Source organism: Macrotis lagotis, chromosome 1 (genome assembly GCF_037893015.1).
Source record: "Macrotis lagotis isolate mMagLag1 chromosome 1, bilby.v1.9.chrom.fasta, whole genome shotgun sequence".
NCBI classification, from domain to species: Eukaryota; Metazoa; Chordata; class Mammalia; order Peramelemorphia; family Peramelidae; genus Macrotis; species Macrotis lagotis.
The window spans coordinates 656,322,560-656,346,868 of record NC_133658.1 but is presented as its reverse complement, the minus strand read 5'-3'; the positions used below and the strand labels follow the sequence as shown (position 1 = coordinate 656,346,868).

The following is a 24,309-nucleotide window of genomic DNA, read 5'->3' as shown; positions in this document are numbered from 1 at the left end:
GCTCGGGGGCCCGGGGGCTCGGGGCGGCCGTTCCCCGCCGGCGGGGCCCCGGGGCCCGGGCTGCTCCCCGCGGCCGAGCCGGGGGAGGGGCGCCGGGAGCGGCGTGGGGGAGGGCGGGGTGGTCGCGGGGTCCACGCGGCCCCCGCCGCCGCTTTAAAGCCCGGCCGGGGCGGCGGACCCTCTGTTACCGGCCCAAGATGGGTGCGGGGGTAACGGCCGCAGGGCCCCGCAGGGCCCCGGCCCTTTGTTTCTGGGGCCCCATCCCGAGGGGGGACGCATGGGGGAGGCGGTTGGGGGGCCCGGGGGAGGGGCGCCCCGCGGCGTGGCCGCCTCGCTTTGTTCGGGAGGCCGGAGGCGCCGGGGCCGGGCGGGGGCTGGGAGGGAGGGGCGGCGCGGACCCTCCCTCCGCCTCCCCGGGGCCGGGGGCCCGGCCGGCCCCGCCCCCCGGGCTGGGCTCGGAGGGGCCCGGGCCGGGCCGGGGGCGCGTGGCGCGCGGGCGCTGCCAGCCTGCGGCCCGCGTGGGGCCCGGCGGCCCGGGGCGGCCCGGCGGAGCCGAAGCCTTGGCCTTGGGCCGCGCCCCGAGCGCCCCCGGCCCGGGCCCGCCTGGCCTCCCCGGGCCCGCCTGGCCTCCCCGGGCCCCCCCTGGCCTCCCCGGGCCCGCCTGGCCTCCCCGGGCCCCCCTGGCCTCCCCGGGCCCCCCCCGGCCTCCCCGGGCCCGCCTGGCCTCCCCGGGCCCGCCTGGCCTCCCCGGGGCCTGCCCGCACTTTGGCCGTGTTGAGGGGGAGGGGACGGAAATGTGGCCGCACCAGCCTTAGCCCCTCGGAACTTGCACGCCCATGAAAGCGGACTCCGAAGAGCCCAACCTCTAAAGAATTTACTAAACGTGTTTGGATTTTTCAGATGTAATTTTTGGGGAGCGAGGATTAACCTTGTGTCCACTAAGACTTCATTGTTGATAGGTTTGTCTCTGGAAGCCTGAGAACCCTAAGGCAAAGAGAACCTTAAAGAGTTTACGTTTTAAAATAATTTATTTGCTTGTCTTTGTATTTATAAATTCCTGGAATTGCCTAAGTATACATCCCACCTTAAATACAAAAGCACACTTTTGGTGAGAATCCAGTTTCAAATTGGTTAAATGTGGCAGTATAAATTGAAAGTAAAAATCCAGGTGTCTACACCCTGAAGTCTTGATTTTTACAAATTTCATCATAGCTTATGGTCTTTATTGGGAATTTATGATGGGATAATTTTTCCGGTTCTAGAATTTGCTGGATTTTTTTTTTAGAATAGAAACAGCCCGATGCTTGGCATATTGTCCCTTAAAAAACTATTGTCTTTTAACACTGTGTACTTAATTTGTCCAGTGTGCTGCCTGCATTAGAAGATGTTTTTGCAATTATGTGTTTCCTTCCTTCATAGCCTGAATCAAAGAGCAGGAATAAAATCGAGCCTCTTCGAATGTTTTTACTAATACTGATGTAGCAACACTTTAGCAGAAAGTGATTGTATACTTTGTATTGGACATACTTCAGTGTAGTATTGTTCTATTAATATGATGGTTCCACCACAGCAAATCTGATTCAATGTTTACTTATCTTTGTACAGTTATATTTCCCCTTCTTTTGTCTCTTGATTCCTTCCTTCACTGTTCCCTCCCTGGTTTGAATGCCCACAGATTTGCACCTATTGTTCTCTTGTAATATTGGGCCTTTCAAAGGTAGCCATTTCATACTGGTTATTTCTGCTTGACTTGGACATCGAAGATACCTAGATGGTTTCACTCAGAGTTTATTTCATTTCTGAATATCATTTTTAGAATATTTATCCACTGCACTACCTAGCAGCCCCTGAAATTAATTTTTAAAAGGAAAAAGCCCTAAATTTAGGACCAGTATGCTTGAACACATTGTGGGTTTTTAGTAAATACTGGTTGAAATAAAAATTTCATGTCTCTTCTTCCTTCAAAGAAGATTGCTAATCAGAAAGCAAGGTTCATGAATGGGAGATTTTGAAATTTGTTTTGAAGAGAGAGGCTGAATGTTACTGGTCCAAGTTAGCCCAAATGGCCAGTCTTAAGAAAAAGAACAAGGCAAGAAGATAGACTAGACTTAAAAAGCAGATGGCAGGGCGGGGACCTTGCTTAGCTGATTGATAGCCACAGAAGGTAGTCCGGGTCTGTCTTTCCTGCTGTGACCTTTACTGAGGAAACATCCTGGACACATAATAACCATTTGTAGAAAAGTCTACACGGAATATTGACTAATTGAAACTTGACTGGCTCCCAACAGCATAGTGGTGCCCCCTGGCGTTCATTTACTGCATCTTACATTGAATTGCCTAGTTTTCTTTAAATATACTTTACTCAAAGTGCAAGTTTTAATTATTTCTATCATTTGTCTAAAGCATTGCTCATGAGGTCAAGCTCAGCATGTGTTTGGCTCTTTTATTAGTCTATTAGTAAATACTTTTGAGGGATAGGGCACACAAAATACATGAATGTTAAAAAGAACATGGAGGGAAGAGTGTCTACAAAAGAGAATACTTGATTATGTAATTTGTTTTGAGACCCTCTTTCCACTGAATAATTGGATTGTATAATTCTTGCTTCCTTGGTTAGTATTTTGACTTTTTTTTCTTTTGTTTATCCTTATTGGAAAATAAAAATGTGAAATGATAAAACTCTAATGGTGTTTTATTTTTAAGGTATAGTTTGTTGGTATAAACTATTAAGTAGGTAACTTTGATACAATTGTAGAAGTTTAAAATCAAGGTTGCATGCAGCAACTGAGCTGATATCTTGCAGATGAAAACTACCATTCCTGAATTAATAAGTAATTGAAAATTTCAACTAAAATAAGTGAATGGAATTAACAATAAAATTAAACTTGTACTTTCTATTAAATGTGAATGAAAAATAAGGTACTTTTAAAAAATCTAGAAGTAACTTCTATAATAGGAAATTTTAAAAATCTGAAATGTATCCATGTTATCTGAAGTGTTTGAGCCAAACTTGTCTCCAAATATGCTAAAACTTACACAAAGCAAATGAGTTTTACATTTACTGGTCTCTTTGGAAGGTTGAGTACTTCATCCAATGATACAGCTATTGACTAAAATGTTCCAGATCTCTTTTTTTTGAAATTACATCTGGAAACAGGTTGAACACAAGATATTATAGTTTCTTTATTTTCACTAAATATCATCGATCAGTTTCATCTTTTTATGAGACTCTAAGTGAACTTGGAGAACACAAGTCTATTTGCTAGGAATAGTCCAGAAAAATGTATAAAAACATGTAAGGAAATTGTTTTTAACTAAACAAAATGGACATCTTAGAGGCACATGACTTTTCCCGCATTATTAGTCCACAAGCTACTACTCTTTGGATTATATTGTAGAAGGGATCGTTATTCATGTGTGGATTAGCCTAGCTGCATGTCCTTTCTAACAGATTCTGTGAAGTTTTGCCACTACTCTAGTGCAACTTCTCACTCACACCTGGAGTGTTGGAATAACGTATTAATAGGTCTGCCGGTATACCTCTTCCACCAGCCACTAAAAGTGATTTTCCTAAAATTCAGCTAATGATCATGTCACTCACCTCCATGAAATTCAAGTTGTTCCCTGTTATCTCTGGGATCAAATACAAAATGCTATTTGACATTTTTACCCTTTCTAACTTATTCCCTTCTGCCTTTCCAGTCTTTATGTCTGTTACCTACTCCTAGATCCAGTAATGCTATCCTCCTGGCAGGTGCTTGAAGGGGATACTCCCATGTCTCCTGGCATTTTCTCTGACCTATATGTTTAGAATGCTTTCCCTCCACTCACCTCCCTGACCTCCTTAAGTCTCATTTAAAATCCTTTTCTTACTGGAAGATGTCCTTAATCATTCTTGACTCTAGGGCCTTCTCTCAGTTAATTGCTCTCTGTTCTCTGTATAACTTGATCTGTATATGTCTGTGCATATTCTCCATTAGATTGTAAATTTGAGCATGATGACTTTCTTGCCTCTTTGTATCCCTAGCACTTAACCACAATACTTAACATAGTGTGTGTGTATCTATCTGTCTGTCTATCTATCTATCTATCTAGATGTTTTGCTAGAACTGTCAAAGTGTTCTTGAGCAGTTTCGAGAAATCTTAAATGATAGTTTCCTAAACAATTCATATTGAGGGAACATCTGGTTTTTAGAGATCAAGGTTAGGAAGCAGGGGTGGATGATCTTAAGGTCTCTTACAGTTCTGTATAGTAAGAATATAGAAAAGCCACAAATAATGCTAACATTTAGAAAACATTAACATAAATAGAAATAAGGTAATTTTTGTTGTTTGTCCTTCCTTCTGGAAGAGGACTGCGATCAGGAAGGTGATGCCATGACTTGGAAATACAATCTTGCTTTTTCTTCCAGAACTAACTGCATCTAGTGGCAAGGTACAGATCAGGATAATTGAAGATGGTTACCAAGTCTTTTTAAGATAAGGTCTTTCCTTGGTCTCAGTTTGACGCAATCAATGTACGTTCAGAGATTAAGACTAGGTAAGAAAAGAAATAATCTCTTTTCACCTTGACACCCCCAGCCCCCCCCCCCAAAAAAAAACCCAGTCTGGAAGGGGAAAAAAGACCTTCAGTGTTTCTGGCTATTTACATTCACTCTGAGCAATCAAGACCCAAATACCATGGACTTGTACTGGGACTAATTGTTGACCATGTCAACCAGAGTGAAAGAAAAATTTCTTTGGGCAGAGCATCCCCAAGTAAGGGTAGGATATCTCTTCTATATGGACTGAAGGAGAGAACAGTAACTAAATGATCTCTGAAAAGCATAATAGTGTAGAAGTCAGACTGAATTCAAAGTCCCATCTCAAGATGTATGACTAGATAACTCATGTAATTTCTTAAAATATTTTTTTCAGCTTAATGGGAAATTATGTTTATGCTTCTTGTCAGATATGAGGAAAACCTTTAATGTACTTAAATCTTCTGTATGTGAAATATTTAAGGAAAATTCTAATTATGACTTTGTGCAGTGGTTTAGGGGATCTTAGAGTTATCTGGTCCACTGTCTTTATCTCTTTGAAGAAGTAGTTCTCCCCAAGAAGCTGGGAATGACTTTGCTAATATGAAAGTCAGAATAGGCCTTAGATAGAAAGATACTAAACTTCAGAAGTAATGCATTTTGTGCTTATTGAATTAATCACTTCAATATGTAAATTAGTTTGCAGAATTAGATGTAGGCATTTAATATGGATATACTTATGCTATGATATATTTCAGTGGAAGGGAATTTAAGAAACCAATTGTTAAAAATCTTTATTCAATCTTAATCCATTTTAGGAATACTAAAAAAGTATTTGAACAAATATTTTTGATTTGGTGTATACCACTTAATGTATTTGATTCCCAAGTTTTATTATTAAACCTTTATTAAACCTCTGTTTCTGATATGGAGATTTACATTTAAAAAATTTTTTGACTCTTGTAAGCATGGGGTGTTAGAAAATGTGTGGGGCAGAATATCTGCTCTTAAGCTACTTCAACTAGAAGACCAAACATTTGTTTTGGTGCTAATAAAACTTTACATATAATTATGTCACTCTGTGCCTTCCCTAAATTTTCCATTCTTATAATGTTTTATTAAACTATATTGTTAGTGTGATTATAGTCTTTGTTCAGGTTTTCATAATGTCACCCATTTGCTGAATTTTCATCTTGATGATAGTTGGGGGTGGGAATCATTCTCACCCCTAACTACTCTATTCCCCTTAAAAAAAATTTTTCCCTTTGAATTTGCTTACGGTGGTGACGTCCCCTCTTCCTTCAGGAATATAGCTTTTATTTTTGTCATATACAGTAAAACTTCAATTAATGGGAATCCAGATTTAAAAGGAATAAATTCTAGATTCAGTTTTATGCAGAAAACCTAATAATTGAGCAAGCTTGAAACAAATTCAGAAAAATAACTTGCTATGATTTAAATAAATAAAGATCTTTTGGACTTTCTGCTGCTACATTTACTACTGTGCATTCCGAACTGTTTAGTATACTCAATTCTGACCCTGAGGCAAGATCCTGTGTTTAAATAATGCAATAAGTTTTGACATTGACCATGGTGCAGGAATTAGACAGATTTTCATTTTATTAAATTTATTCATAGATTTTGATTTGGTACAACAGATATTCCAGCATATCTCCTTATGAATGATTCCCAGAAGCATTTAATCAATTAACAGGAAGAATTCTAACGTAATTTTGGTAGTATAATATGAACATTGGCCAGGAGTCTAGTTGACTCTCAAAGTTAACTTTGTCTTTGTTTATTGATTAGAGCCACTGGTATAGCCCTAAGTGAACTCTGAGGGATACTGGGGGGGGGGGGGGGACTCAAGTTCTCCCTGAAGAATCAGGGTTATCCCAGTTTTTTGTTTGTTTGCTTGTTTGTTTTGCTTTTTGCAAGGCAATGGGGTTAAGTGACTTGCCCAAGGTCATACAACTAGGCAATTATTAAAAGTGTGTGAGGATGGATTTGAACTAAGGTTCTTCTGACTCTTGGGCCATTGCTTTATCCACTACACCACCTAACTACCCCATCCCTGTTTATATTATGTCCTCTCTATTCCTTTTAGTCTTCTGTTCCTCTCCCTTGCCATTTATGGTCTAATTAATTATTTAGGCACTTCAATGAGAAGAGACCATAAGACAACCCAAATTTTCAAAGTTAAACATTGAGAGCATGGAGACAATTGGACTAAAGTCATGTCTTTTTTTGGTTTGTTTTTGATGGAAGTACTTTAGTACCAGTTTTTGGATGATGATGATTATTATACAGTGGTACATGATGATAAGGAGCCATCCTTTAGCCATTGTATAAAAAACATTAAGGCTTAAAGATAATTTTTGAAATGTCAGAACTTCAGAAACTTGTTTAGCCTTTGATTCTTGGGTAACGCTGCCAAAAGACTTCTTGGTATCTTCACGAGTTCATTAGGGAAGTGTAAAAACCAGTAGCTTAAACATTGAATCTCTATTCAACAGCTGGAATAGGTAGTAATGTTGCAGTGGTTCTCAAATTTTTATTCTGAGGAACCCTTTTACACTCTTAAAAACTGAGGACTTCCTTAACCCCACTGCAAAGAGTTTTTGTTTATATTGGTTATATCTATTCATAATCTGTCATATTAGAACTTAAAATGCTTAGTATTATCATGAAAATAGTTTTGACCTCTCAGGCTCCTGAATGGACCAGTGGCTTCTCCAGACCATTCTTTGAGAACACCCACTCAGAGGGAAGAGCTTGACTTAGCTTTGTGGGAGGTTGGAGAAATCAAGAAGAAGATAAAAGGACAGGATCCTAGAGGTGGGACCTCCTGAATACTTCTAGCTGAGGTATTGAGATGGTATATATATTGAGGCTAAAGGTTCTTTCTACCTTTATTGCTTTAGAGCAAAAGCTTCATTTAGACTGTACCATTTAGGAAAATGCACTGCATGTGACATCAGGACCTGAATTTGAATCCTTACTTTCCTGCTTAACCATCAGTATACATTAGATGAGTTTCACCTAATCTCTAGACCTTACTTTTGTGTATTTTGTGAACTAGATGATCTGTAGCATACTTTTCCAGCTCTAAATCTGGCCCTTAAGTACTAAATTAAACCAGAGTATGATACTCAGCAACTTTTTCTGGTGGTTTGTCATTCTTGTAGTAATGCACATTTAAAGTCCTCTGACTCATTTTTCCCACCACCTTCATTGAATGGTCATGGTTTATTTTTTGTCTTTACATAAATACTTAATAATCCATTTCTTCTTGTCACATCTACTTTTGTAGTTGAGACCCTTAATAACATTTTGTGAGGCAGCATAGAAATTTGGAGTGAAGAAGACATCGGTTCAAAAATCTCTTTACTAAATAAAGGTGGGTGACTATGGGCAAATCATTTAACCTTTTATCCTTAATTTCCTAGTACATTAGGAATTAACTCCTGTAGTGCCTACCTTAGAAGATTATTAAGATGTAGTGATATATATATATATATATATACACACATATATATGTGTGTGTGTGTGTGTGTGTGTGTGTGTATATATGTATATATGGTCACATAAAATACCAGTTGATTTTTTTTTTGCCTGGATTATTGACTCCTAATTGGTTTCCTTTTCTTCAAGTCTTTCTCCCTTGAAATCATTTGAGTTATCAGTAGACCACAGTAATAAACTCTTCCTAACTCAAAAGTTGATAGGTATCCATTGCTTAAGAAAATAGTGTTTAGTGTTCTTGAAGCTTTAGTTAATAATGTTAACCTTTTTGTCAGCCTATGCAAGATAGTACTACTTATCCAAATACTACTCTGATAACCCATTCTCTTGCGTTTTATGTTTGCTTAAACCATCATAGATACCACCCCAATCTTCAATGTCAGTTCCTACTCATTTCTGTGGTTAAATCTCCCTTTAATGGTCTTAGGGCTTGATATCTATTTTTATTTATATTTCATTATTTATAAAGCCCCCTCCCCTTTTCTCTACAATCTTGGAATTCTCATTTCATGCCTTTTTTTCACATTGTTTATTTTTATGTGCATATCTAATGTATTTTGTTAGACAGCTGACAAGGCCCTTGAATGATTTAGATCTCTTTATTTTATCTTTATTAACTTGATCATGGAAAAGTATAGATACTCAATACCGTCATCTAGTGGTGTACGTAAGAAACTGCCGAGTCCTGGTGAGTGATTAAATTGACATTATAGTTTCTAAAATCACATAACAGGAAATGACAGTCATACCACTGCAAACAAAAACATTGCTAAAACCATAGTACATTCATTTGCCCATCGTACTTGATTTGTCACTGTATTAGAAAAGGAAATTAATTTGGTCTAGTATAGCTTAGTCTTTACAAAGCCATATTAGTGATATCCTGGGTCTTATGTTAATACTTCTAGGGGACCACTATGCCAATTATGTGATACATATACATATACACACATATATACATACACACGTGTGTGTGTGTGTGTGTGTATGACAATGCCAAATATGATAAGACGTGACAAAAACAAATTATAAAGATGTAATAAAGTACAAACTAATAACAGCATAGAAGGGGTCAAATTAACTAGAAAGGTCAGATGTCTCCTATGATGCTATTTAAGTTCATTATTTTTTTAAATTTTTATTTTTTTAAGTTATTATTTTTTTTGCAAGGTAAATGGGGTTAAGTGGCTCACCCAAGACCACACAGCTAGGTAATTATTAAGTGTCTGAGGCCAGATTTGAACTCAGGTACTCCTGACTCCAGGGCTTGGTGCTCTATCCACTGTGCCACCTAGCTGTCCCTTAAGTTTACTTTTTGAAGAAAATAAGAGCTAACATTTACTTAGCACTTTATTCATTGCAGGGTAGTATTTTTATTTATTTCATTAAATATATACACCAATTTCATGTAAAAGTCTTTTTTTCTTTTTTTTAGAAAGATTTTATTTTGAATTTTACAATTTTTCTTCTAATCTTGCTTCCCTCCCCCCACCCCCCACCCCCACAGAAGTCAGTCTGTTAAGGCTTTACATTGTTTCCATGGTGTACATTGATCTAAGTTGAATGTGATGAGAGAAAAATCATATCTTAAGGAATAAAAATAAAGTATAAGAGATAGCAAAATTATATAATAAGATAACGTGTTTTTTTTTATTTAATTAAAGGTAATAGTTTTTGGTCTTCAACTCCACAGCCCTTTCTCTGGATGCAGATGGTATTCTCCATCTCAGATGTGCCTGATTGTTGCACTGATGGAATGAGCAAGTCCATTATGGTTGATCACCACCCCCATGATGCTGTTAGGGTGTACAATGTTCTTCTGGTTCTGCTCATCTCACTCAGCATCAGTTCATGCAAATCCTTCCAGGCTTCCCTGAATTCCCATCCTTCCTGGTGTTCCATGACATACATACATATATATATACACATACACACAACACAGTTTGTTAAGCCATTCCCTAATTGGAGGACATTCATTAAATTTCCAAGTCTATGCCACTACAAACAGGGCTGCTATGAATATTTTTGTATAAGTGATGTTTTTACCCTTTTCCAAAATCTCTTCAGGGTATAGACTCAGTAGTGGTGTTGCTGGATCAAAGGGTATGTACGTTTTTGTTGCCCTTTGGGTGGAATTCCAAATTGTTCTCCAGAAAGGCTGGATGAGTTCACAGTGCCACTAACAATGTATTAGTGACCCAGATTTCCTACATCCCTTCCAACATTGATCATTGTCCTTTCTGGTCATATTGGCCAGTGTGAGAGGTGTGAGGTGGGTACCTCAGAGATACTTCAATTTGCATTTCTCTAATAAGCAAATTTTTCATATGACTATGGATCGCTTTGATTTCCTCATGTGTAAATTGCCTTTGCATATCCTTTGACCATTTGTCAACTGGGGAATGGCTTTTAACAATATTTTTTAAAATTCTGAGTTCCAAATTCTCCCTTTCTCTTACCCTTTTTCTCTCCTTGAGAAAGTAGGTGATTTGATTTCAATTACATATGTGAAATCATGTAAAACATGTCAATATTAGCCATGCAAAAGACAACAACCAAAATAAAAATAAAGGCAAAATTTTATGCTTCAAATTGCATTCTGAATTATTACTTCTCTCTCTCTCCAAATCACAGAAACAATAATTTCATTAAAGACAAAAATAAGACAACATACCAAAATTCGTAAAATGCAGCAAAATTAGCATTTGAAAAAATTTATCTCTAAATGTGTGTGTGTGTGTGTGTGTATACACACACACACACACACACATATATATATCAGTGGAGATAAAGGCAAGCATTTCAATTTCCAATTTTTGTCACCAGAAATAAATTGCTATAAATGTCATGAACAAATATAGTCATTTACTACTCTGTGTTATGAACCTAACTGATCATCTACTCTTAATTCAGTACCAGATTGTTTCTATGATTACTACCTTGTAATATAGTTTGAAATCTAGAATTACTAGGCTACGTTCCTTAATTTTTTTCTTTAATTCCCTCGATTTTCTTGACCTTTTGTTCTTCGAGATGAATTTTCTTACTACTTTATCTAGTTCTAAAACATAATTCTTCGATAATTTGATTGGTATGACACTGAATAAGTAAATTGATTTAGGTAGAATTGTCATTTTTAATATTTTTGACTTGACCCACCCTTGAGCAATGAATATTTTTCCAATTGCTTTGATTTTTCTTAGTATTTTATATTATTTGTAGTTTTAAATGTGATTTCTATTTCTTGTTACTGGATTTTGTTAATATTATGTAGATATATTGATGATTTATTTGGGTTTATTTTTATATCCTGTTATTTCAGCTAGTTTTTTAGTTCTTTAAGATTTTCTAAGTATCATTCTATCATCAGCAAAGAGTGATAATTTTCTTACCTCATTGCGTATTCTTTATTCTTTTTTCTTTTTCTTGTCTTTTTGCTATAGCAAGCATTTCTAGAACAATATTGAATAATATTGTTAATGATGCTTCACTCTTGATCTTATTAGGAAGGCTTCACATTTATCATCTTTATAAACAATGCTTGGTCTTGATTTGAGATATTACTTAACATTTTAAGACTCATTGGTGCCTGTTTTTTAGTATTTTAATAGGAATGGGTATTATATTTTGTCAAAGGCTTTTTCTGCATCCCATTAATATAATATGATTTTTGTTGTTTTTGTTATTATGTGTTCAATTATGTTGATAGTTTTCTAATACTGAACTGGGCTTGTAGTCCTGGTATAAATCTCACCCAATCTTCCTAGTATTTTGAAATTTTTAAATTTTCCCATCAGTTTCATTAAGGAAATTTTTCTATAATCACTCTCTGTGTTTGTACTCCCTACTTTAGTATCAAAAACATTTGTGTTATAAAAGGAATTTGGTAGCACTCCTTTACCTATTCTTTCAAAAGGTTATTATTATTATATTGGAATTGTTTCTTAAATGTTTGAAGATTTTTTCTTAGGGAACTCATTGATTTACTTGGTCAATTTATTTTTTCAAAGATAGGATTATTTAAATATTCTGTTTCTTCTGTTTATCTGAGCAATTTTTATTTTTTTAAATATATTTCATTTACATTGTGTGTTTTACTGACATAATTGGGTAAAATTCCTAATAATTGCTTTACTTTCATCTTCACTGGTGGTATATTAATCTTTTCATTTAAAATTTTTATTTATTTATTTAAGGCAATGGGATTAAGAGTGATTTGCCCAAGGTCACACAGCTAGGCAATTAGTGCCTGAGGTCAAATTTGAACTTAGGTCCTCCTGACTCCAGGGCCAGTGCTCTATCCACTGTGCCACCAAGTTGTCCTGCCATCTTTTTCATTTTTCATACTAGTAATTTGATTTTTTAATTTAAAAATTAAACAGAGTTATCTGGTTTTTGTTTTTTAAATCAGGTCCTGGTCTTATTTATTAATTCATTGATTGTTTTACACACAATTTTATTCATCTCCTTTGATTTTTGGGATTTCTGTTCTAGTGTTTAATCAAGGATTTTTCACTTGTTATTTAGCTTTTTTCAGTTGTATGCTCAATTTATTAATCATCTTTCTCCATTGATATAAATATATATGTGTGTGTGTGTGTGTATATATATATATATACACACACACACATTTAGAGATATATTTTTCAAATGCTAATTTTGCTGCATTTTATGAATTTTGGTATGTTTTATTTTTGTCTTTAATGAAATTATTGTTTCTGTGATTTATTCTGAGTGGATACTCAATCTTTAGAATTAGATTACTTAGTTTCCGATGAATTTTTAATTTATGCTTCAATGGCCCTTTATTACATGTAATTTTTATTGTATTATGGTCTGAAAATGATCTGTTTAATTGAGTTCATGGCAGTAGGAATAATTGAAAGAATTGAGCATGTTTAGCCTTTAAAAAAAGAAGGCTATATTCAAATATTTGAAGGACTGTCTTGTGGAAGAGGCAGTAGGCTTGCTCTGGTTGGCTACATAGGGCTGATCCAGGAGCAATAAAGTTGTGAAGAAGCAAATTTAAGCTTCGTGTCACAAAGCACTTCCCAGTAATTAGGGTTGTCCAGAAATAGAATGACTTATATTGAGAGGTTGTTAGTCACTCCTCCTTGGTCCAAGGGATTTTGTGTGTGTGTGTGTGTGTGTGTGTGTGTGTGTGTGTGTACACATACACATAGAGAGTGAGTGTAGAACTAGCCCTTTAATTTGTAATGTGGTAGTGTAATATATAATTATCTTCATGTTACAAAATGATATCTCATTTAGTTATTCATAGTATATTTTGACACTAAGAATTGCTATTTGCAAAATCTTCTGATTTATTAGACTTTTAAAAAATAATAAAAGATGTTGATGCATTTATTGCCTTTCTTTATCTGAATTAATAAAGCTTAATATTATATCTGTACATGAACTGAGTGCTTTTGTTTTAGTTGTATGACAGAATATAATTTACCCAAGAAAATATCAGATATTCATAGTACTCTTGTTGCTCCAGGACACTTATTATTTTATGATTACTAAACTCATCCTTCATAACCTTTCTCATTTGTACGGACCTTTCTCATTTATAAAAAAGCTAGGTGGCACAGTAGATAGAGCACTGGGTTTAGAATCAGGAAGATTCAACACTTAAGTTCAGATGTGCTTTCAGACACTAGCTGTGTGACTCTAGGCAGGTCACTTAAGCCTGTTTGCCTCAGGTCTACCTTGCTAATACCTTTGCCAAGAAAGAATTATTTGAAAGCAAATGATTGAAATTGATTATCATCTGTACATTTTACCTTGAATCCACAGCCAGCTATTTAGCTTTTAAATTATTGGACTTAATACAAACTGGAAAAGACTGTCTAAAATATTCTTTCATTCTTCTAACTATTGATTTTGACAGTTTGTTACCTGATTATAATAATTGACATTCAGTGGATCATGCCCAAGTAAAGGCTGACTATAAATCAGGTACTGATAATTTGGAGACTGCTCTGTAATATTGATTTATATTTTCAAGTTCCATTTAATATTAAACAGCATTATTATAATAAGAAATATAAACCAAAAATTGCATAAACCTTCAACAACCAGTAACATCCTAATACCTTGTTTTCAATCTGAGGATTTTCTAATATAGTACTTACGGTTAAGTGAGATTACTCTTAGCTAGGAGAAGGAGGTGATATCTAGGTAAAATTAAAGAAGGTTTTTTTTTTTAGTTTAGAGGAATATATACTTTATTAAATATTAAAAAGTTGGCTAGGAGCAAAAAGAAAGTGCTTAAGAAGCATTTATATAATAAAAACAAGTTAATTAGATGGTCTGTGGGTTTTTAAAAGAATGTTTTTCCTACAAATGGAAATTAATCTCTCTCTCTCTCTCTCTCTCTCTCTCTCTCTCAGGAAGATCAGAAATGAAGGTACACATGCACACAAAATTTTGCCTCATTTGTTTGTTGACCTTTATTTTCCATCAGTGTAACCACTGTCATGAGGAAGGGCATGACCATCACAATCACAACCATAATGATTACCAGATCTCAGAGGCACCATATCTCCATGGTGGTATAACAGAATCGGAGGCAAGTAAGTTTTCAGTGCCGGATGCTGAAAATGAAAAAAAATACTACATTGAAAAACTTTTTGCTCGTTATGGTGAAAATGGAAGATTGTCATTTTTTGGTCTGGAGAAACTTTTGACAAGCTTGGGCCTTGGAGAGATAAAAGTAGTTGAGATTAATCATGAGGATATTGGCCACGATCATGTTTCTCACTTAGATGTTTTAGCAGTTCAAGAAGGAAAACATTTTCACTCTCATAACCATCTACATTCCCATAATCACTTTAATTCAGAAAATCAAACTGGGACTAGTGGAACATCAAAAAGAAACCACAGGTGTGAACCAGAAAAAGACACAGCTGAAATACTTGTAAAATCTGAAAATAAACATTCTCATGACCATAATCACCACCCCCATCACCACCATCATTTGCATCATCACCCTGACCATAACACTACACACCACTCTCATAATGATTCCATGACTCACAGTGAGCATGGAGAGCCAAGTCATGAACCATCATCTGAGACTAACACAACTCAGGAACAAGCTGAAGTTAAACTTCGGAAACCCAAGAAGAGAAGAAAAGGAAAGAAAAATAGTGAAACTTCTCAGGGTGAACAGCATGAGCATAATCGGGTCCATAAATACGATCATGTGCACCTTCAAGAGCATAATGGCCATGATAATGGCCATGGACACCAAGGACCTGATTCTCATAGTGAAGATGAACATCAGCATGTTCAAAAGCGAGAAGCCCCCCACAAGCAGAACAGTGTGAAAAAAAATTCAGTCTATTCAGCACATAGTCACAGAGATCATAATCATCATGAAGAGGTAAGTGTGAAGAGACTTCTGAATGGTTATTTTTAATACTTGGATAATTGAAGATGTTAGAGAAAGCAAAATAAACATTCATACTTATACAGAACATTTCTAAAAAAATACTAGAATCAGTTGTTAGAGATTTATTATATATATATATATATTCTTTATTTCTTATTTTTCCTGAGTATTTCCTTTCCATTTAAATATTTAAAGGTTCATACTTTGGTCTAGATTTTTTGGGGGTGTGGGAGGAGTATTCTCACTTGATATAACATCTATTTAAGTACAATTGATCCCACTTTTGCTTTTAAGTTCTTAGTTTTTCAGTTGTCATTCAATGAAGGATTGATTTGGTGCTTATTATTTCCCAGGCACTGTACTAAGAAATGCCCTCAGGAACTTGTTTGGTCATGAGGGGTGGGGAGACCATGTAAATGACTTAAAGACATGCATGATCTGTACAGAACACAATCTAAGAGGGGAAGGCACTAGCAGGTGGGGTCATCAAGAAGGTCCCTTTTCCCAAAGGTGAGATTTGAACTGAGTCTCAAAGTAATCAGGGAAATAAAGAGGAGGCAGTGAGCAGGTACAGCATCCCCAGTCATGAGGGAGGACCTGTATGAGCAACAGCAGTGAAGTCAACAGTTAGACAGTAGCAATTCAGAAAAGGTCCAGGTTGGGAAGCAAAGGTCTTTAGGTTTGATTGTGCTAATAATCAGGAACCACCGAAGTTTGATCCAGGGGCAGAAGGAGTAGTCAGGGGAGGACCTGTGTTTGAGGAGAGTCACTTTAGAAGCTCATTGGAGGCTCGCTTGAGAGGGGCAAGAGTTGATGAGAGAGAATGAAGTTTGTGGCTGTTCCAATGGGAGAGAAGGAGCATAGGAGAGATGTGGCAAAGGTAGGAATGACAATATTTGGCCGCACATTAGTTATTTGGGGTGAGAGTGATGAGTTCAGGATGACCCTGAGGTGGAAAGGTGATTGGGATGCTGGTGGTCCCCTGACAGCAGTATAGAAGTTAGAAATAGGGAGGAGGATTTTGGAGGGAAGGAATAAAATGGGTGTTTTGGAAATGTTAAATCTGAGATACCTACTGGACATTAATTCTGTGTGTCCAAAAGACCAGGCTAAATCTCAGATTAGGAAATAGATATCTGTCCCTGAGAATCATCAGCATAGTTATGATCTTTGAACCCATAAGGACCAGTGAGATCACCAGTAGAATATGGGGGGAGGAGGAATAAGGAAAGAGTCAAATCAACAAGCATTTAATGATCACTTAGTATGATGCTAAGTGATGGCTTCAGAGAAAGGTGAAAACAGGACATGTATTCAAGGAGTTCATAGTCTAATGAGAAAGCTAGCTAGCATGACATGGAGATCCAGCAAAGAAGATTAAGAAGGAAGGTCAGCAGAGAGGAAGAAGTATCTGACAACTGCAAGAAAATTAGTGAAGCAAGAAGGTGAGGTGATCTGCTGTGTTAAATGCAACTGTTAATGATGAGAACTGAGAGATGATTGTCGGTAGCTTGGGTAAGATAGTGTTAATGGAATGATAGGTAAAGAACCAGACTACAGAGGGTATAGTGTTGAATTAGTGTTGAAGTCTTTCTCAAGGAATTTAGCTGGGATGTATAGGAGAGGCTGAGGATGATAGATAGCAGGATTTGGTTAAACATTTTGGATAGGGATGTGCTGGACCCAGTTTGAATGGGAAACCAGCAATGTAATAAAACAGGACTTCTTTTATTGTATGGTTTATTTTTGTCTAGACCAAGGATCAGCATACTATACAGACCACTTTGTACAATCTATGAATTGAGAATACTTACATTTGAAAATAAAATAAAGGGGCGGCTAGGTGGCGCAGTGGATAAAGTACCGGCCCTGGAGTCAGGAGTACCTGGGTTCAAATCCGATCTCAGACACTTAATAATTACCTAGCCATGTGGCCTTAGGCAAGCCACTTAACTCCATTTGCCTTGCCAAAAATCTAAAAAAAAAAAAGAAAGAAAAGAAAAGAAAACTTTATTTAAAAGTATATGTATGTATGTATAAGATGAGGCCTGAGGCCTTCATCTAAAACATTATGGGGAGAATAGGTATTTTGGTTTTTTGGTTTAGTTTTGTTCTTAATTATATAGAAGTAAAGTTGTATGGTAGAAAGAGGGAACAGGCCTTGGAGTCAGGCAGATCTGATTTCAAGTCTGATTTCAAGGCTTTCCTGTATGTGACCCATAGTTTGTAATGTTCCAGGGACCTCTTAAGGTGCCCCGATGATGATGATGATGGAGTTCCTCACTGGAAGCTCCTACACTAATGAAGTCATAGGTTTGGCTAAAAAAAAGAAAAGAGCCAAAAAACCTCCATTCTTTTAATTTATTTTTTAAAATTTATTTTTGTTTATTTTATCCTATTTAAGGCAAGGGTTAAGTGACAGGGCCAAGGTCACACTGCTAGGTAATTATTAAATGCCTGAGGTCGGATTTGAACTCAGGTCCTCCTGACTTCAGGGATGGTGCTCTATCCACTTGGCTGTCCTGACACTATGCTTTTACATAGTTTACCCATTTGAAAAAAATTTAGACCTTCTAAAAACCATTTTGGATTCTAGAGACTAACCTCTACTGGCTGTAAGTGTTTATGAATATAGTACATGAATTAGTATTGGTTTGGTATTGGAACCAACTCCTGGATCCTTCCTGCTGCCTACAAACATACCCACATTTATCCTACCCATGCCATTGTTCACTAGATTTCATCTATCCTTCCCAGGCATACTTTTTGAGAAAGCCTTTTTTCTTCATGAATTGCTTTTATTTCCTCTTCTTTTCAGTGGTTTTAAAGTCCTCTGCAATCATCCTGGCTCTCAATTGCTGATCTGGATCCAAACTCAGACTTAGTTCCTAGCACTGTCCTTTTTACTCCCAGGGCACATTGTAACTGGGCCAGTTCCTTTATTGAAAGACTTTTGAGAGGAGAGAGAAGATACCCAGTTTTTTTAAGTCTCCAAATTTTCCCTGGCATTTTCTTACCTATTCATTAAAAACTGTTCATTGCTTTAAAGGAACAGCTATGCTGTTAAACTGTTTTAAAAGTCACTTTTCTGTATTTTTTGAATTTTTTTGGTAAATATGAATGTCTTAAAACATTTGTAGTAAATTTGCTATTTTAGTTTAGAAAAGATATTACAGAAGCAGTATTACAATAAAGTTTATTGTCATTATTAGTTCAGAATGCCCTTTCAATTTTTTTCTTCTTGAACATAGAAATAGATATCCAAGGACTATCTGGCAAACATATAGATGGTTTTTAAGTGCAAAAAAGGCCTTAGAGCCTGAAAATATCATGTTAAAGACAGTTCTGAGGGACAAGGATAATTCATAGGCTTTTTTTTTTATCTTAGTGTTTTTCACTGGTAGAGTGAAGAGCCCCAGTTGACGGAGCTATCTTTTTACCTGCTGCTGCCTCCTAGTCAGTGCTCAGCAACAGTATTCTTTGGTGAGAACTTTAGCAGCAGATGTTATTCTTCACACGTTTTTAACAGAAAAGTAGAAATACTTTCCATAAAAATTTCATTAACTCTATTGTCCAGTTAAGCATCAGACATTTTGAATTCTTGACAATCCTACTTAATATTAAGAGTTATAAGAATATGATTCCTGTTAGAATTTAAATTTATAATAGATGTCCATTTAGTTTTTTCTTTTTTTAATAATGCTTGTTATGTATTGAAATGGGTTTATTTCTTTGCAGTGTTTGAATGTTACCCAGTTATTACGATACTATGGTCATGGGGCCAACACTCCAATTTCTCCTGATCTTTTTACATATCTTTGTCCTGCGTTGTTGTATCAAATTGACAGCAGACTTTGTATTGAGCATTTTGATGAACTCCTTTTTGAAGATATCAACAAGGATAAAAATTTGCTCTCTGCGGATAAGGCAAATATAGGTGCATCAGGTAAGAAAGACTCTTGAGTGTATGTGTGTGTTTGTGTGTGTATACATACTATTTATTTATCCTAATTAAAATATATTCCTGCATATTTTTGTTGTTTAAAGCAAAACTGTGGATTTTGATTTTTCTTATCAAGATGTGTGTGTATTTTATATCAGGGAAAATTGGCAGTCCACTTACCTCTCCGCCAGGTAAGCATTTATTTAGAACCTGCTGTGTATCAGGCTAAGCTCAGGTTCTGCTGTTAATCAGTGATACCCATCAGGGGTAGGGAAATGGAATGGAGGTGAGAATGTTCAAATTCTGATTGTAATGCAAAGGATATTTTTAAAAATCAGGTAACTATGTTGTAGGCAATGTTTTTTATCGCTGAAGAATTGATTTAAAGATGGGAAACAAGGGGTTAGGATTGAGGAATATTTCTGGATCAAACAGTTTAAAAATATGAGATCCTTTAGAGCAAGAGAGGGGAATTTTTTTCCTGCCAAGCACCATTTGGTTATTTATAACTTTATTCGCCTGCTATATTTAGTCAAGCAATTAATTCAGTCTTGAAAAACTCCTAGATCTGTTGAATTTGAGTCCTGCCTGCGGTTGCCATGGCAATGCCAGACCAGATGGCCTGCCGGCCAGATGTATCCATCTTGCTCTCTAAAGAGGGATTCAGTTGTGTGGATAATTTTTCTTAATTGTCAAATGCAGGGTATACCTTGCATAAAATTGCAGTGATCATTGTTTTCCTAATACATTATAACTTTTCCCTACAATAATAGTTTTGAAATTCTCCTAAAGGGGGGGGTCATTTGGCCTAGGACATTAATTTCTCAGAGCTTCCTGTAATATTATTTCCCCTAATATTGCCCAAATACAGAATTTGAAGATTTAAGATGAACTTGAGCTTTAGAAAGATGAGGATTTTGAAGCAAGATATTGAAGTCAATAATATTAAAATAGGTTGTATACAAATTTTTTATAACAATTCAAAAGCACTTCTTAAGCCTTGCAACACAGGATTTTAAAGTAATATTTTTATTATAGAATAAGAAAGCAGTTATAAAGAAGAGAATTGTTAAAAGTGTAATTTCTGAGATTGAGAGGACAGAGAAGATGGATAACAGTAGACAAGTATTTAGAGAGTGTCAGTCATTAGAATACAATAACCAAGTCCCACAAATCATGAGTCTAGATGAGAGAGAGGGTTGGGTAGGCAGGCACCCTTTTGATTAGTGAAGCTCAGTTTGTAAAGATCCTAAAAGATCTGGAGTGTCAAAAAAAAGCAGGAGTTAAAGCATAGGTTTAATGAATGGACTGTAAATTGTGATCTTGAGTTGGGGCAGTGTTTTGAGGTGAGGTGAGGGCAGGACAGGGCAAATGCAGTTTTTGCAGTCTGAGAGAGTTAGAAACTCTGGTAAAGCACTTGATCTGATTATGGCAGGAACATGGGGTGAATACTTGTGGAGATTTCAAAGTTTCTTTGATCATATACTTTGTTTTTACATTAAATGTGAAAAAAGTGTCCTTTATCCTCCCCTTTCTAGATATTAACAGCCTTTTCTCCCTTAGTCTTCTCTCTTTACCCAGCCTTCTTAATTGTTAGGAATCAAAATGATTTTTAATAGTTCTAATTCACTGTTTTGATGTTAGTGATGAATTAAGATTTTCTAAATAGCATTCACTGTGTAATATTGCCATAATCCATACATGCTTATGAGGCTGTTGATGGATGTTTGAGTGGACTTGGTAGTAACAGTTTTTATACTCTTAAAAGAATTAAAAGAAACTATTCTTGTTCTGAAAACAAATATATTGCTAATAGTGAATATTGATTATTCATTTGCAGGTGCTTATTGACATTGTCAGAAATGAAGCCAGAATTAATTTTATTCTGATAGATGTTAATAATTGTTATAGAATGCCCTGAAAGTAATTATTTTTAATGACTGCTGCATCATTAAGAAAGGTTAACTTGTTCTATATAAATCTCCTTTAGTGACACAGCTACTACCTCATTAACTTTGTTCAAAGATTGCTGTAAACCAAATACACTCTATACTGCCAATGGAAGCAAATCGTTTGTTTCACAAGATAGGCTCATTTAGTCACAGAGTTGACCCTAGCTTAATTACCAAGGGGGGTTGTGAAAAGGCCGCTAAGCATTTTCTGCCAATTAAAATGCTGAAACAGTGAAGAAAGCTGTCATATTGCACATGCTTTGAACCAAGTTAATTAGAAAGTTTCCACAGATGAGCGCTCCTTTTTAAAAGAATGCATTTTCTATCTGGATAATGAGAAAGGGAGTTGGTGAATAACTAAGCTTGAAGATCTTTAACGTTTTAAGTGACCTAATTTGCACAATAAGTGAAGCTAGTTGTAGACATTTAGCACTTTTTTTTTAATTACTTCTGGTATCTTGAGTACAAATAAAGAAGACACTGGCTAGTTGAACTCTGGCTATATTTTATTCCTTTGGCAAACTTCTGAAAACAGACTTTTTCTTTGCCACTTATTTACAAAAGAAATTAGAATTTAAGAAACAACTTAAATGTAATAATATGATTTTGTTATTGATGGTTTCTATTTATAATGTCCAGATAAGTGAGAGGAGTTAAATAAAAATAATTTAAAATTTAGTAACTAAAATAGTAATTTAAATGTCATTTAATGTTTTCCTGATGCAGAACTTCCTTCTTGAGTCTCTAAAAGTTTACCAGAAAGATTTTTGATGTAAGATATAATTTAAGATGAATATAAATTTTAAAGTAAATAAATTGATAGGTGTGCAATGGAGCCAATGTAAGTAAGGAATCATTTTAAGAAATAAAGAGGATATAATTTTATATATGCCACATAGGACACAAAATAATCTTAATTTGGTAATCATTGTATGATGGATGAATAATATAATAATTTTGTCTTAGAGCTTAGACAGATGATAGTTTTGGTGTATGATTGTAAGGTGGTGGCTGCTCTATAGTAATCTTCAGTCCCTATTGTATGCTTCATGTTGTTGTTTGTTCTTAGTTCTCAAAAGAGGACCAATGATATCGTGAGAGTGATGTCTCAACCTTCAAGTGAATTGGATTAAAGTTATGGGTTGTTCAAAGTCATCAGCCTCACTTTCTAACTTCAGTTATCTAGTGGCAAGAACGAAGTCAGTATGATTAGAGAAGGCTCCTAAAGGTCTTTTCCAGGTCTTAGTTTGTCTGTGGCAATACCATGTTCAGTGATTTAAGGGGCAGCTAGATGGTTCAGTGAGGAGTGCACTGGCCCTGAAGTCAGGCAGACCCAAGTTCAAATTTGACCTCAGACACTTAATAACTGTGTGACTTTGGGCAAGTCACTTTGCCCCAATTGCCTCTCATCCAGGACAATCTCCAATTGAGTATTCCAGAGAGTAACCTGATGCATATCTGTCTCCTGGTCCCAGAATGGTTCCTGAGGACAGACTGAGATGGTGACTTTGCATAGCACTCCCTCACTCAAATTCATTTCACCTGCACATATCATGACATCACCTTAATATCATGATCTTCAAGAACAAAGGACGAACATCATGTAAGAATTGGGGCAAAAAATGTCTTAGTTTTCCTATTCAAAAGAATCAGTCTAGAAAGAGAAGGCCCTCAGGCTTTATTTAGAAGATAATACAAAATATGTGTATCTACAAATAAATTGCTTACTATACTCAAGACCTACAGCATTGTTTCTAGATGGATTATCAATGTATTGTATGTAATTCATTACCTTAAAATTTAAGTGCACAGGCAATTTCTAATTTTAAAAAGTGACTTTTAGTAGAGGGGCATTACTTATTTTTCCTTATGTAAAAATTATCTTACTTTAAAAACTAAGCTGGTCAACAAAACATTTATTAAATGTTTTACGAGACCCAACTAGATCTTCAGGGACAGATATTTATTGCCTGTAGACAGTGTCACATTGGGAGAAAATGAGCTGAATTTTTGTCTTTATCTTAAAGTGTAGAGGGGCAGCTAGCTGGGGCAACATATCAAGCACTGGCCCTGAAACTAAAAGTACCTGAGTTCAAATTCAACCTCAGACTTAATAGCTTAATTGACCCTGGGCAAGTCATTTAACCCTGAATTACCTTAGAACACCAAAACCAAATGAAACCTACACTCTCACATGGATTTAAGCTCCTAGACACTAATTGGCTTATATCAACTTCTCCTCATTCAGTACCCGATCCAGCAATACATAAGCACTATGGACTTCAGTCAGGAAGACCTAAATTCAAATCCCTCTTCTGACATATGTAATTACTTGCAAATCAAAATCTCTGACAACTTCAGTTTTCTCATGTACTAACTGGACTAAATGTTAGGTGGTGAGTGAATAGGAATCTGATCTAGCCTCAAGTCCCATTGAATATCACAACCTCCCTTCACTTCAGTTTCCTTAATCTATAAAATAAGGTTAATAGTATTTATATACCTTCCAGAGTGATTATGTGGATGAAGTAAGATAATGCTTGTAAAGTGCTTTACAAACCTTTGCAAAATGCCGTGTAAATGCTAGATATATTGCTAGTACTAGTAGTATTACTAAGCAATACAGTGATTCATTTGATAATAAAAGATTAAGATTCATTCTCCTATTCTCCTATCTAAAAAAAAATTACTAATTACTCTCACTTTTAATAAAAAGTGTGGATTTTTTATAGTATAGTAGTTAAAGAATATTGTTCTCTCTACCTATAATCATCATGTATAACAAGTTAATGAATTTTCAAAATTCAACTAACATGTATTCAATAGGAACTTTGAATGTTAGACAAAATAAAATTAGGTAAATTTATTGCTTGCCTCATAGAGGCTATACTTTTATCTGGTAAGGCAACTAGATGGAAAAGTTTAAAAATAAAATTAGCTGATGTTTAAGAAATCATTTTGCCACAA

The 24,309-nt window shown here is 36.1% G+C and overlaps 1 protein-coding gene across 15 annotated transcripts in view; it reads left to right on the top strand.

Moving 5' to 3' along the window:
* The window catches only part of SLC39A10 (solute carrier family 39 member 10), a 136,256-nt gene that overhangs the window by 90,028 nt on the left and 21,919 nt on the right, over nucleotides 1-24,309 (top strand). For 6 of the 15 annotated variants that reach the window (XM_074215460.1, XM_074215454.1, XM_074215457.1 and 3 more), the window contains 2 exons: nucleotides 14,444-15,438; nucleotides 19,186-19,393. In XM_074215460.1, coding sequence (XP_074071561.1) covers nucleotides 14,455-15,438; nucleotides 19,186-19,393 — 1,192 coding nt within the window. In that variant the 5' untranslated portion in view covers nucleotides 14,444-14,454. Of the gene's footprint in view, nucleotides 1-4,412; nucleotides 4,541-7,833; nucleotides 7,921-13,941; nucleotides 14,010-14,443; nucleotides 15,439-19,185; nucleotides 19,394-24,309 lie in introns of all 15 variants that reach the window. The other 9 variants (XM_074215451.1, XM_074215448.1, XM_074215449.1 and 6 more) reach the window with 4 other exon arrangements.